Source organism: Hyaena hyaena, unplaced genomic scaffold (genome assembly GCF_003009895.1).
Source record: "Hyaena hyaena isolate Hyena2069 unplaced genomic scaffold, ASM300989v1 scaffold_914, whole genome shotgun sequence".
NCBI classification, from domain to species: domain Eukaryota; kingdom Metazoa; phylum Chordata; class Mammalia; order Carnivora; family Hyaenidae; genus Hyaena; species Hyaena hyaena.
In genome coordinates this window covers 395,304-409,730 of record NW_024081545.1, presented here as the reverse complement: position 1 = coordinate 409,730, position 14,427 = coordinate 395,304, and the positions used below count along the sequence as shown (strand labels likewise).

At 34.2% G+C, this 14,427-nt stretch overlaps 1 protein-coding gene across 3 annotated transcripts in view; it reads right to left on the bottom strand.

The window, feature by feature from the left end:
- Positions 1 to 3,398: 3,398 nt before the first annotated feature.
- The window catches only part of UBE2D3 (ubiquitin conjugating enzyme E2 D3), a 28,776-nt gene continuing 17,747 nt past the window's right edge, over positions 3,399 to 14,427 (bottom strand). For 2 of the 3 annotated variants that reach the window (XM_039220816.1, XM_039220817.1), the window contains exons 5-8: positions 9,806 to 9,883; positions 8,772 to 8,877; positions 6,867 to 6,960; positions 3,399 to 4,879 (exon numbers count right to left, since the gene is read on the bottom strand). In XM_039220816.1, coding sequence (XP_039076747.1) covers positions 4,834 to 4,879; positions 6,867 to 6,960; positions 8,772 to 8,877; positions 9,806 to 9,883 — 324 coding nt within the window. In that variant the 3' untranslated portion in view covers positions 3,399 to 4,833. The remainder of the gene's footprint in view (positions 4,880 to 6,866; positions 6,961 to 8,771; positions 8,878 to 9,805; positions 9,884 to 14,427) is intronic. The other variant, XM_039220815.1, reaches the window with a different exon arrangement.

The window sequence follows — 14,427 nt, the reverse complement described above, 5'->3', positions numbered from 1 at the left end:
ACAAAGGAAAACATCCTACGGTGCAAGAAAGTCCTCAAATCTCACCTGAAGCCTGTGAGTTTGAGTTGGGGAGTGGTGGAGCAGAGTGTATTAAGTCATTACATCCTTAAGCATTTCAGCTTTTACTCTGAATGAGACAGGAAACCTTTAGGAGGTGTGGAGCAGTGATGACATGATCTGACACGGTTCAAAAGGAATATGCTGGGTGTTGTGTGTGGGGCAGATTGCCGCAAAGTAAAAAGCAGGACGGACCACTGAGTAGGCTATTACAATAATCCAACAGGTGGAGCTTTATACCATGGTGACAGTAGTGAATATGAATAGGTAGATTCTGAATAAAAATTAAAATAATTGACAGGACTGCTATAGGAGAAAAAAGGTTGATGGCCAAACTTTGGGCTAGGGCTAGCTACTCAAAGGAATGTTTTACGTTTACGGAGGCCAAAAAGAGGTAGGGGGTGTGTGCATCTGTGTAGAAATCAAGATTTTAGACAAGTTTAAGAGATGGCTAACCGACAATGGTTAACGATGTTCCTGAGTAGGGCATGAAACTACTCCATTGTTTGGGTCTTACTTGACACTATTCAAATGTGATACACCAACAAGGAATTGACATTTAAGAGGCTCAGACAACAGTAAGCAAAATGAAAATTAGTTATTTCATAGAACCATTTTCAATACAGGAAAACTTTAAGAGGGCACTTTAAAATATTCAGAAATAGTGTACAATTTGGGAAGTTAATGGACAATGGGACCTTAAATAAAACATCATGTAAAAGAGCAATTACTCTAACAGTTTGCCAGAATTTAAAACCATAAAAACTTCCTCAAAATGAGGCAAGAAAGGAGCAAGTAGTTATAGGACAGCAGAAAGGATACAAAATTGTGGTAATTACTGGGGACCAAAACAAAGTAAAATCTTCCTAGCCTTTCTTAGTACCTTAGTTTTTACCAATTACATAGTTCCCCCAATACACTATTTTTTGGGGGTTGAGGATACAGAGGCAATCAGGTTTTTAAATCCTGTCTCCAAATACCTTTACAATTTTACACTGGGACAGTTAAAGTTTTAAATAGCTACTTGAGCAGGTTTTGATATATGCTAAATCCAGTGAACACTACAAATGTCCTAAATGAGCTTACCTTTTCACTCAAAACAAAAAACTTAGTTTAAGGTTACATGATGACATGTTCAAACCCTGGATCCAACGAACACTTTGAAGACTTTTGTACCTGGTTACTCTTTAATAGTTAGCCATTTGCTGAATTATGTATACATGAATATAAAGTTAGGTTTTTGTTACAATTTCTGAATACCACTAGGTTAGTCAAATTGTAGGATTTTAGTATACCTGAAGTAAATATTAGAACATACAGTATTATTTGTAACTCAAAGTGCTACAATTTGTCAGATATTAAGATACCAATGTAATACTTAGGGATACAACAGTTTTCTTATCACCATGAAACAGGGAGGGTGTCAAATAACTAGCTATAGGGCTCAAGGATGGTTTCTGTGGGCTGTTAGATCTATGAACAGAATTCTGAATCACCTGGCTAGCTTTTTAAAACAGACCACTGGATTTTCTCAATCAGGAGGCCTAGAGTGTGGTCTGATAACTTCCATTTTAATGAACTTTCCAAATGATACTGATTCCTAGTCTTGGGACCACACTTTGAGAATCATATCTTAATTCTTTATATATCAGTTTTGTAAACTGCTATTTTAAGAAGTTCAAAACAGAACTCACACATAGTATTAAGTTAAAGTGTGGATTTCATGTCAGCCCGAATTACTGAGACCAAAGTGTCTTTTAACACAGACTTTAATGGTAACAATTCCTTTAAGCTCAATTAACCTTAGCTATTACAAGTGTTATGCAGATGTCACTATTAAGACAATATTTAGTGACTTGTACTGGTTTCCTCATAAAATAAAGACAAATTCACTTTAAAAAGTGTAATCAACAATCATTTAACAGTTTTGTTATGCCAACACAAAACACGGCTAATTTGAGTCACCTCCAAAATCACTAACACAGCATGTTCAGTAACTGAAGCATATTTCAACTAAGCCATTAAAAAAAAGTGAGTGTTTCACTACCCCTGAGACCACTGTGAACTGTGGTTCATACTTTAAAAAATTGTGAGTACACCCACACAAGAAAGCAACAAATTTTTTTTAAATCTGGTATCACATTGCAAACTTGCCCAGGAAAAAGGAGTCCCTTAAAATTAATCTACCATTAACAGGTCAACTGGACTGTTAATTCTCATAGATTGAGAAACTCAGCATTAAAAATGACTATGTATTAAACGATACAGGAAATATAGAACCAAAATCAATTTTTAATCTTCTAATATGCATCCAGTCCTCCACATGGCACTAGTATGTAGGGGAAAAGGGCAATTCTTGGATTCTTTTGAAGGTTTCATTGGAGATGATCTCAAGTCGTGTCAATACATTCAAAAATGTTGGTTTTCCAGGTACTTTACGGTTCTATTAAACCTGGAGAAGCCTTTATGGCTTATTCCCTTAGAACTGACATAGAAATGTTGTAGAAAGCATCAAAGATACAGAGAACTGGACACATCTAGTAATTATGACAACGGTTTATGTCATCTCTATAAATACTTAAAGGTGGTCTATGGCTAAAAAGAAGGTCAACATGAAAGTCAATTAGGAATTCAGAAGCTCTGACAAAGTGCTTATTCATGGCTGGCTTTCAAGAAATAATACGCCTACTAAAGCTATTTTGAGTATAGGAGAATCAGAAGTAATTTTCTGAAAAAAGAGCAAAAGAACAGTATTTCTTACCTTATGGAGTGGGTATGTTACTACTTTTTCACTTGTAATTTGAATCCAAAATAGCATTAACAGTATGACATCTACCTTTAAGGAGTAATTTTTTTTAAGTAAAAGATGAAATGAAAAAAAAAAAATCACTCATTGGAAAATTGTATAGCTGGGTTGGTATTTCTCAATGAAATGTTTAAATTACAGAATTAGCAAAGCCAGAACATCTTTGGAAGGCATGCACTTCACTTGCAATTTAGAGAAAAATTTTAAGTCAATAAACCATGTCCAAACTACATATTAAAATGGTTATAAAAATCAAGCTTTAACATTTATTTTATATCTAGCTTTCCACATCTGTGTGCAGACAAGGAATAAGATTGCACATAAGTGTAAGCAGTGCAAAAATGTGGAAGTGGATGAAAGTCACAGATGTGCTAAAAACCAAATACAATATTTTAAGAAAGCAATGGACAAATCAAAATTTACTAGGAAAAAAGTAAAACTATAGCGTCAGGATTAGGAAGGGTGAAGAATGATAATGCCCTTGTTACTACAGAAGTTAAATTAGTGGCACAGATAGCACTTGTCAAACAAAAAATAATCCAATAGCATTGACTTTTATTCATTCATGTTAAGTCACCTGAAATGATATCTGTTGCATTTAAATGCTCATTAATGTAAATGGCTGAACAAATCCATTTCAATGGATATTCAATATCCCACATAGTTAAGTCACTTCAACACAGCCTCATGACAACTCCCACACCAAAACAGTACTTTATTTTGTAAATTTTGACCCATTATTACTCCCATGTTATGGTTTTTTTCAGCTGTCAAGTGTACAAGGTGAAGAAAAAATTTAGTTAGATGGGGGTTGCACCTGGAAAATAAACTTCTTAAACTCCATATACACGTTTCAAAACTGCTGGGTCCCCAGTCCATCTATGAACTCCAGGGCTGCCAGTATCATGTGCAGCATACTAAAGCTACACTATCCGAATAGCTTATTAATTCTGCATAAATCAGGTCAATCAATGTGTCAACCTGTAACAGACTGTGCACTTTTAACTGAACATGGCAAAATATTCACTCTTTTGAACTTTACATCATTATTTGATGTCAAACAATGAAGCAAATCCCAACAGTATATACAAAAACAGCTTTGCATTTACAAAAGATTGTTTCCCATACTGATTAATTCAGGCAGCTAACTCATTGGTTTATGCAACTTTATTGAAGAAAAATAAATCAATTACTAGCAGAGCTATTAGTTGATCACTCATCCATTGACAACTTGCATCATTTATTCAGTGCTATATTAAACAGTGTATTGGAAGATAGATTAACTAATAGCTCCAAGCCTCCTAACAATTTAAATGAGAATTACAAAATGTTTGAGACCCTATTTTGGAATACAAAGGGTGTTTGACTTCCAATTTCCATTCTCTGTAGAACAAGAACAGGTCATTCCTTTATTGACATGCATAAAATACATCACATTTTCTGTTCTGCTGATGCTATAAATTCAATACCAATTCTCCAGCCACATCAGTTATGAGCATAAAGTATATCATGTAACCTCAAATCTCTAACAGTGGAAGGCTTAAAAAAGACTGGATGCTAGAATAATGCTGCTTCCTTTGATGTGACAACCGAGCATCCATCTCCCTCCCCCTCAGGTGATTTCTTCAGCATGTTAGAGCAGTGAGGAATGGTTTTAGTCTCATAACCAAGTTAGAGTGAAGACATTGGCCACATAATACACATGCTCCATTTTTAAAAAAATTCTGAATCTTGGGCAACTGTTCTCTTGTAACTACTTTACAGTTTCTAAAAGCAGTTATTGTCCAAAGCTGGAAGAACTTAAGTCTTCTCAGATGAGCATGTGAATGAATGGAGGGAGGTAAACAAAAAATAAAATTAAAAAAGATGAGGTCTGAAAGGGGAGCAGCCGGATAAGAAAATCAAAAAAGGAACAGTAATTTAAAGTTTATTCCAGCTATAATGCAGGTTATTCTGACTTTAAGGTAGCATCACATGGCATACTTCTGAGTCCATTCCCGAGATATTCTGTTGTACCTGTAAATAAAGAAGACGTTACTTAAAAAGTTAAAGAATTCTTAATATTTGAAAGGAAAGACTTCTATTTTACCTCCGAACTCATCATGGAGTCATCTCTCATGTCTATGATTAGAATTAAGGCAACAAGGGAGAAACAGCACTGGTACTCAAAGCAATGTGGGAAATGGAAATCTTATGCTTCCAATACAATGTTCCAATATCATAAACACAGTAAGGTGGCACTGAGATTGGAGGGGCGGGGTGGCAGCTAAGAAAAAAAATCAAAGACCTTTAATCTTTCCTACCACAGACTTAAATGTTCTATTAGAAGTTCTATAATTAGTATTCACTCCAACAAACTTTAACATTAAAAAAATTATTTTATAGTTCATCATGGACTTACATCAGAACTGCACACACATTCTACAGAAACTGCCATCAATGCTGGAACCAATTTTATCTGAATCCTAAACTTTGAGAAATTACTAGACCATAGGTAATACTAGAAAATACATTTGAAATAAGCACAGGTAGGAGATTAAACATTGGGAAAGGAAGTTTCGAAAAAAGGAGTTTTCAAGATGAGGTAGGTATGACTGGCATGTATGTTAATTAGAACATGTATGTGTTACTTTTAGAAAGTGTAGTGATTGGAGCTAACAAGTCCCACTTGAGACTTCATGAGAATCTCTAGTAGTACAACTCGGGGGCATCTTTGTTTAAAAAGATCAACATAATTCACACACGAGCAAGGTTATTTTCACTGAGGATTATCATCCATATTGATAATTGTTACCAATTTCTTTCTATATTTCATCCATGCTGTAAGTTACTTACCAACAAAAATATGATAGCCTTAAGAAATGAATATACAAAGGGTACAGAACTTTTAGATTTATATTTCCAGTTTGAACTTTATGAAGTATTAACTAGCTTCATTTTAAACCAAGAAGTAAACATGGTTCAACCACTTTCCTAAACTTTAGCATATAGAAATTCTACCATTCATGGTTACCTCATTTAAGAACACTCTCTTAAAAAGCCAGCACTTTAAAATGAAGGTTTCATTTAGCATACAGGGAGCCACAAAATATAGCTGATATTAATGCATGCTTGTCAGTAAGGAATACTTAGTTTAGATGCTTGAAGGCCTCATTAAAACTATTTTCCCCCTTATTATCTCTTGGCCAAATTTGAACTATCATCACATTTCATATAGTATTGGTATAAAAATTAAAATATACCAACTTTAAAATTTAAATAACTGTGGTAGTTTGAAAAAGATACTATTTAAACTTTCATTTCTTACTAGTGCTATATATAACTGCTTTGCCATGCAAAAAAAAATACTCTCAAGCAATAAGGACTTTTGGGTATACTTTCACGCTAAACAGAGATCAAGCAGTTAAATGTACAGTTTTCAGAAAACTGTCACATCTGTTATCTTTTGTTAGTTAAGACAGTGCCTTAAAGCATGCAGCACTCAAGTGCTGGCAGTACCATGAATAAGCGCACCATAGAGTGCAGATCCTCTTACCCTACAACATAGCGTATTTCTCTGTCCACTCTCTTGCTAACCTATTGTACCTAATTGAACAAGTATACTTAGCATTAATTATAACATATGACAAAGTTATAATGGTGAAGTAGTACATAAAGGTTTTAATTCAAACATTTGAGGAATTTAGACAATTTTATAATGGTACCAGTTATTTGATTCAAAAACATAATTGAGATAAAGAAAAATCTGCTTTCTCTTCAAACACTTAAGAGTGACAAGAAGCACTGAACATGTTGGGAAATTAAAACGTTTTAGAGGGGCTATTCACTGTTTAATATAAACTGAAACTGATTTAAAAAATAATCACATTTCCAAAACTAGCTTTCTGCACATTTTAATTATCTTACCAGAAATAATCATCAAGTCTTCTTTAAAGCAGAGTGTAAGCTTAACTCATTAAAAAAAAAAAAACAAAAACAAAACACTCTTCTTCTACATACTTACTTATCTCTGTCTGTTTTATAGATCCGTGCAATCTCTGGCACTAGGGGGTCATCTGGGTTTGGATCACATAGCAGTGAACAAATGGATAAAAGAACTGCAAAAAAAAAAAAAAGAAAAAGAAAAAGAAAAAAGAAAGAAAGAAAAAAAAAGTCTGTTACCTAGCATTGGGAATATGGATAAATAAAATGTATTTAGAAACATGTATTAAAAACCTCAATTCTCAAAAGATTTATTAGTTTGTATCTTAATGTCAATGAGACAGCTTTACAGACATTTTGCTTCACAGGAGACACATAAGGAATGCCAAAAATACAGCTTTGTTGGCATCAAGTTTAGTGCTGACCAGCTATAAAAATACTGCCAAACTCAGGAATTCCAAGAGAGTCAAACAATGCTATAATTAGTTTATTATTCTGTTTAATAAGTGGCATTAGAAGTTAAGTAACTGATGTTTCTTGGTACTTTGAGGCGGGAAATTTAGTAAAGAATAATGCAGGGAACATTTGTGCAGTATTATTCTCAGCTGTTGGCATGTTGAAAAATCCATTCTCAGGGTGTCTAGCTGGCTCAGCCAGGAGACCATGAGACTCTTGATCTTGGGTTGGTGAGTTCAAGCCCCATGCTGGGTGTAGAGATTACTTAAATAAATATATACATTAAAAGGGGGCACCTGGGTGACTCAGTTGGTTTGGCCTCCGACTTTGGCTCTGGTCATGATCTCACGGTTTGAGTTCAAGATCCACATTGGCCTCTGTGCTGACAGCTCAGAGCTTGGAGCCTGCTTCAGATTTTGTGTCTCCTCTATCTCTCTCAAAGATAAACATTAAAAATTAAAAAAAAAAAAAAGAAAAGAAGAAAATCTGTTCTCTGCTCTACCCTCAGGGAGTTTCACAAAAATCCCCAACTGCTTCACTGTGTTCTGTCTCCTTGAATTTATAAACTAAGAGTACTGATTAAATAAATGCTGAAGTCTATCTCCATTACTTTTTTTCCGGAAGATTTTATTATATACCTACACACACATTTTTAAAGTAGGCTTCACACCCAGCACAAAGCCCAACGTAGGGCTTGAGCACATAACTCTGAGATTGAGACCTGATCCGAGATCAAGAGTTGGACACTTAACTGACTGAGCCATCCAAGTGCCCCTCACGATTTTATTTTTAAGCAATCCCTATACCCAACATGGGGCTTGAACTCATAACTTCAAAATCAAAGAGTCATGCTCCACTGACTAAGCCAGCCAGGCAGGCACCTCTCTATCACTAAGTGAACCTTCGCAACTTTAGTTCTTACTCTGACCTGTTCAATTCATGAACTTAAGACGATACCCAGAATCACAGAACATATATCTAATTCACTTTGTAGGTTATATGCCAGACACTGCAAAGCGTTATAAGATTTTATAATATAAAACCTTAGAGTGGTTATAAAAATCTTCAGGTAAAGATAAGGAACTTTCTTTCTCTTCCAAAAGAGTGATTTTAGTCAAAGTTTGGAAGATGTTACATTACCCTTTTAGCAGATTCAAATTCACTGCACAAACCTATCTGAAACACTGTCTTATTTAGGAACATTAAAAACCTCATTTTTTGTACCTTAAGTAATACTAAGCCAACACCAATACCCAAAGGTTACTAGAGGGCAGACTTCCTTGCCATTAAGTAGTTTTGTGGTAGGTGATTTTATTTGTGGGGGAAAACTAATATAAAAGCCACCAATCATTCACAATGGAGAAAGATGGAGGCACTCCATCTCCATCTGGGATATTCTTGTGGAGACTGGATAACCTATTAGAGATGTCACATGATGGATCCGAATTAAAAGTAGACCAGAATTGATCTAGAGACCTTTCCAAGACTATAAATCTAAGCAGGTCAAGCCTTTCTCTGAAAGTACTTTTACCTTTAGAAATAGTTAAAGCAGGAGACCACTGTGATCTTAGAATATCGAGACAAATGCTGCCATTACTGTTAATATTTGGATGATAAATTCTTGTTGTAAATGCAACCTAAAATAAATTAAAAAAACATTTTTAAGGTATTTTTCTCAAGTAAAAGCAAGTATCCTAATCTGAAATAAGACTTTCATTTTTAGCAAGGTTTAAAATACTGCCACACTAATACACACATACAAAATCAAATGGCTATAACCTACTTTATATATACTAGGACTAAAAATTACAGAAACTCATTTGATATTCTGATCAAGATCTTCCAGGGGCTCCTTCTCTTTCATTAAAATAGAAAATTTAACTTTGGGGCAACAATTTTTACTATCAATGATATAATGGGGGTATTCTGAAGGTTAACTTTGGCTCTATCATGTCATGAATATTAAAAAGAGCATTGTGAAGGCTAATTAACGTTCATTAAAAAAGTAAAGGAACTTCAGAATGTAAATTTATAGACCAACTCAATTAAGGTATCAAGTTACAAAACATACGTATTTTAGTCTGCATTTCCACTGTACATAAAATAAAAATTTCCATCATCACAAAAGTGTTTCATCTCAAGTAATTGTAATACTACACCTATAACATTGATTGCAAAGATGGTTGAAGTGCCAATGTTCTGTTACTTTCTATAAGGTATTCATAGAAGTTGGATTTATGTTAATTGCTCTGAAAAGTCAAGGACCACATGGTTTGACTGTAAACCAGTCACTTCAGAGCATTAAGCGACTTTTAAGTTTTGACAGATTTATTGTTACATATGCAAACCCAAATCCCTAAAAGATATAGCCTGTCTAAGCTCCAACATACATAGCCTAGGTTGCAGCAACATATGCAAATGTATACAAAGTTGAATAGCTGAAAGTCTACTATTTTACAAAATAATCCAAATCTGTATGAACAAAACCTTAATTTCTAAATATACTCTATTCTTTTGAAATAAAGCACAAATCTATACTAATGACTTTTGGGGACAAATACTTGCCTTAGGTGGTTTGAAGGGGTAGTCTGTAGGAAAATGAATTGTCAAAAAGAATACACCACCTTGATATGGGCTGTCATTCTGTGAAAAGAAAAATTTGCTTAACTCTGACATTTAAAATATTACTGCTAAATAATCCAGGTAACATTTCTATTTTCTAAATAAGCATTTAATATGGACCAAAATTACCTGTTTACACTGCAACAGAATCTAAACTATTCCACAACTTAGTTCATATTACTAGAAAATATACAATCAAAATTTACTATAGAACAATGAATCCTTATTTACTTAGATCCCATTTAAGTCACCAAAGAACTGAAAAACTGTCCAGAAACAAGCATTCTAGATCCCTATTTTCACAAAGAAAAAGTATGCTTAGCAATGAAGTCTATAAAAGAATTATATATCAAACATAAATTTGAAAATAAGCTCTTTTATTTATTTCTTCTAACGATAGCCATACATACACAGAAGACTTTGTACCTCAACACACCACTCTGGCTACTGGCAAACCAAACTGTTATTAGCTACTGCAGGTTAACCTGTAACTATCTTCAAGAGGAGAAGCAAAACAGAAACAAAATATATTTTTAACAAGTTTAATTCCCAATAGCTCCTCAGAATTCTTTTTAAGAAGTTTATTTATTTAAGCAATCTCCACAACCAATGTGGGTGGGGGTTGAACTCACAACCCTGAGATCAAGAGTCACATGCTCTTCTGACTGAGCCAACCAGTAACCCTTCAAAATCCTCATTTAAAACCAAGGAAGTTTTTTCTTTTAAAGCATACTAAAAAAAACCCACAGCAAACCAACACATGGGATTATGAGATGTGGAAAAAAACGTAGAACATTTGTTCTTCCACTTCAAAACAAAATTTCAAGCTATCGCATCACTCTTCCTCCCTTGTTTTGATTATAATTTGAGTATGAAGTACTCTGTTAGTAAATACTTATTATACAACATTAGTATGAAGTAACATTTGGGAAACACTACTTGTTAGAATTTTACATTTAATTTAACCAAGATCAGGAAAAAGGTATTTTTCCCATTTTACGAACAAATATAATGGAACTTGAAGAAATAACTCAGGTGAATGGTATAGGATAAAACCTAGGTCTTATGAAGACCATTAGTCAACAATGGATCAGAAAGTGAGAACAAAACAGTGACTTAATAAAAAACTTTGCTTAATTGCTTCTAGATATGCAAAGAACTGACCTAAAGATGTGGAAAATTTATAGTGAGTTATTAGCAACATCTATTCCTTTGCATTAGAAGAATATGTACACAGTGCTAATATAAGCCTTTTACTATGCCCATTCTGGATATCAGGCAAATAAAAATTTTTCCGGATCTGACACTTTAGTAGTGTTTATTTAATCCCCAGTTCTCTGTGAAATAAATACCTGAATTAATCTAACTCCCGTCTATAGATCAGGATTGTATAAGGGATACTGAAAACAACTTATCTTGATGGGCTCACAGTATGGTAAAGAGACACGCAATGGAATGTTGCAGATATTATGAAAAATGAATGGGATATACCCACGATTTGAAGGAAAAATGTCAACTTACTGATGATGAATAAAGTTCAAAGGAACATACAACTAGTAAATGAGAAGACAATGAGTCCTTTTATAACTCCCAAGTCCTTTCTTTTCATATTGTCTACAAAATTTTAATTTGAAAAACTACAACTGCAAAGCAGCATTGAGAAGTATAGAAAAAAACAAATCAAAGCAAGGCACCAGAATATGGTCTGAAATTAACAGATTAATGTATCTTTGTTAAACAGCTATATCAACTGGGAGTAGATGCTTCAAATGGCATACACTTTTATAGGACTAATACTGAAAATGTTGTACCGTGTACAATTAACAATTTAAGGTAATCCTAAACAGTATTAAAATTTTATAAAATCCAATTAGAAAAATTCTAAGGGCACTTGAGTGGCTCCCCCGTCAGTTAAGCACATGATTCTTGATCTTGGCTCAGGCCACGATCTTCAGTTTGTGAATCGAGTCCGACATCGGGCTGAAAGCATGGAGCCTGCTTGGGATTCTCTTTCCTTCTCTCTCTCTGCCCCTCCTGTTCATGCTCTCACTCTCTCTCAAAACAAATAATCTTAAAAAAATAAAAAAGAGAGAAATTCTAAGTTTTATTTCCAAGTTTCATACAATCCCAAGTGCTGTATCTGACTGCTTCTGAATAAAGGCAATCTAATCATAAGATTCTAGCAAAACCAAATTTCATTTCACTTGTTCAAAAAAAAAAAAAAAAGAACTGAACTTAAGGGGTGAAAATACTTCATTGTTATAATTTAACACTGCAACTCCATCAATTCAAAGAGGAAAAACCAGTAAAATGGTAAGATCCAGGGTTAACCTAACCAAACTATGTCATCTAAAAGATTGGGGCTATATATCAAAGTTACTATATATAAATCGAAAAGAAATTAAAAAAGGAATATTTTGATTGTAAACTGACCCAAATCCAGAATCTATACTGGGTCTCTTTAGAAACCTTCTACACCCTAATTTTACTACAATTTGTCCAAGTGGCTCCTTCTTAGTGTCTGTCCTCCTCCCCTATGGCAATCATAGAGTGCTGATATTCCCACAGATCCATCTTCTGCTTCTATTTCCTGACCCATACCTACTCTGGTAACTCTTGAGTCCTTCTCTATATGGCTATTCATTTCAATATATATTCAAACGCCTATGAATATTTATCCTTGGATGTCTCATGTCCAAAACCCAAACCACAAACCATCACGGATCAAAGTAGTTACCAATCTTAAGATCCTTATAATCTCTTGACCTAGCTGCTTCTCCTTTATGCCCACTGCTACCACTACCTTCATTCCAGATCTTACTTATTTTTCTACATTATGCTATTCCTACGTACTGGTATTCCGGTCTTCACTCTGGCTTTCTTCTAATTTATCCCTCACCATATTTCTGAAGTTATCTTAAGACACAAGTTGCAGCCCTGCTTGAAATCTAGCACAGCTTTCAAGATAAAGTGCAGACTCCTAAGCACATACGGTGCTTTATGACCCACCAATATAGATGGTCTCAACTTCCACCTCTTTTAAATGTGCTCTTTACTGCACATAAAATGTTTCATATCTTTTTCTCCTATTACTTCTTTCTTCTACTTGAAATAATTCTTAAAAAAATTTTTTTATTAGAGAGAGAGTACAAATGTGAGAGAATGAGGGAGACAGGCAGAAGGAGAGAATGTTAAGCAAACACACAAGGCAAGCCTGACAACAAAGCTTGATCCCACAACCCTGGGATCATAACACAAGTCAATATCAAGGGTCAGATGCTCAAAAGACTGAGCCACCAGGCGTTCCTACTTGAAATACTCTTACCTGCATCCGTAACTTCATCTGTAGGACCCTACCTACACCAGAGTCTATCTTAAGCTTAAATGTCCTTAAAAAGACAATACAGCCTTCCTGTCCTTTAGTTCAATCTGCCTGTTGCCTTTCTTTTATACGGTCTTTCTGTACATTTACTATTATCCAACATATTTATAACTTACTTATATTTCCCACTTCCTTTACTCTTCCTCTGGATTACAAAGCTCCTTTATAAATGTCATTAAGGAAAGAGCTTTCATGTATCATTAACCTTTGCAGGAACTGACATAATGTATTTAAAATAAGTTTAAAAATAACCCTATGGACCAATAATAAGACAATATCTATGAACCAATTATTTGACTTCAGGTGGTTTTTGTAGCTGATTCTGCTCAAGCTGCCAAAGGTGACATTATGTTATTCAAATATGGTACTTTCTTCCTTGGCTGTATCATAGATTAGGTGGAAGTTAGTGTGGTTCTCCAAATAATTTCAAATTAGCTCCATTTCCAATTAAAGAGTAATAAGGTGTATAAATATCAGAAACAGGTAGGGAGTTAATTTTTCCCAACTTTATCAATTGTTAATAGTAATTGCCCTTAATATATTAAAAACCCCAGCCACCACCAAAGTTTAAGAACCATATAACCAACAATGTTCTGTCAATTCTTTCCAAGGTTTAAGGTTTAATTTTTATTAGTATTTGTACTTCCAAAGTATCTTACCTTAAGAATAAGCCAATTCAAATGGTTATTAGAAAAAAGCATTTGTGTCTCATAAATTTAATGATCAAGAACATTCTCAGACTTTAATACACTAAAATTCAAGTTACTCTGTATTAAAACTTAAAATTAGATGCTCCACTCCATTCCTTAGTCAGGAACCTTTAGTTATGTGGCACTGCCAATCATTTTAACTGACCTAAAAAGTACTCCAAAGCAATTGTTTCCACTTAATTCTTTCAGCAAATCTGCAAATATATGGGTTGTTATAGTACCAATGGCCCAATGTTTTAGCTCATTTATCTACATGTCACATAATGTAAGCACAGTAACAAAATAAAGCAATTATTCACCTAATTAAACCGTGATGTTTTATCACAAAGATGCAATCAAAACCCAAAATAAGAACATGAGTTGTTTTATTGTTGACTCTACAGTAGGGATAATTGCTCACTATTTTGAAGTTGGCATCTAAAACTGGTAGTCACTAAAATACAGTTTCTGCAAATTTTGCTAATCAAGGAATA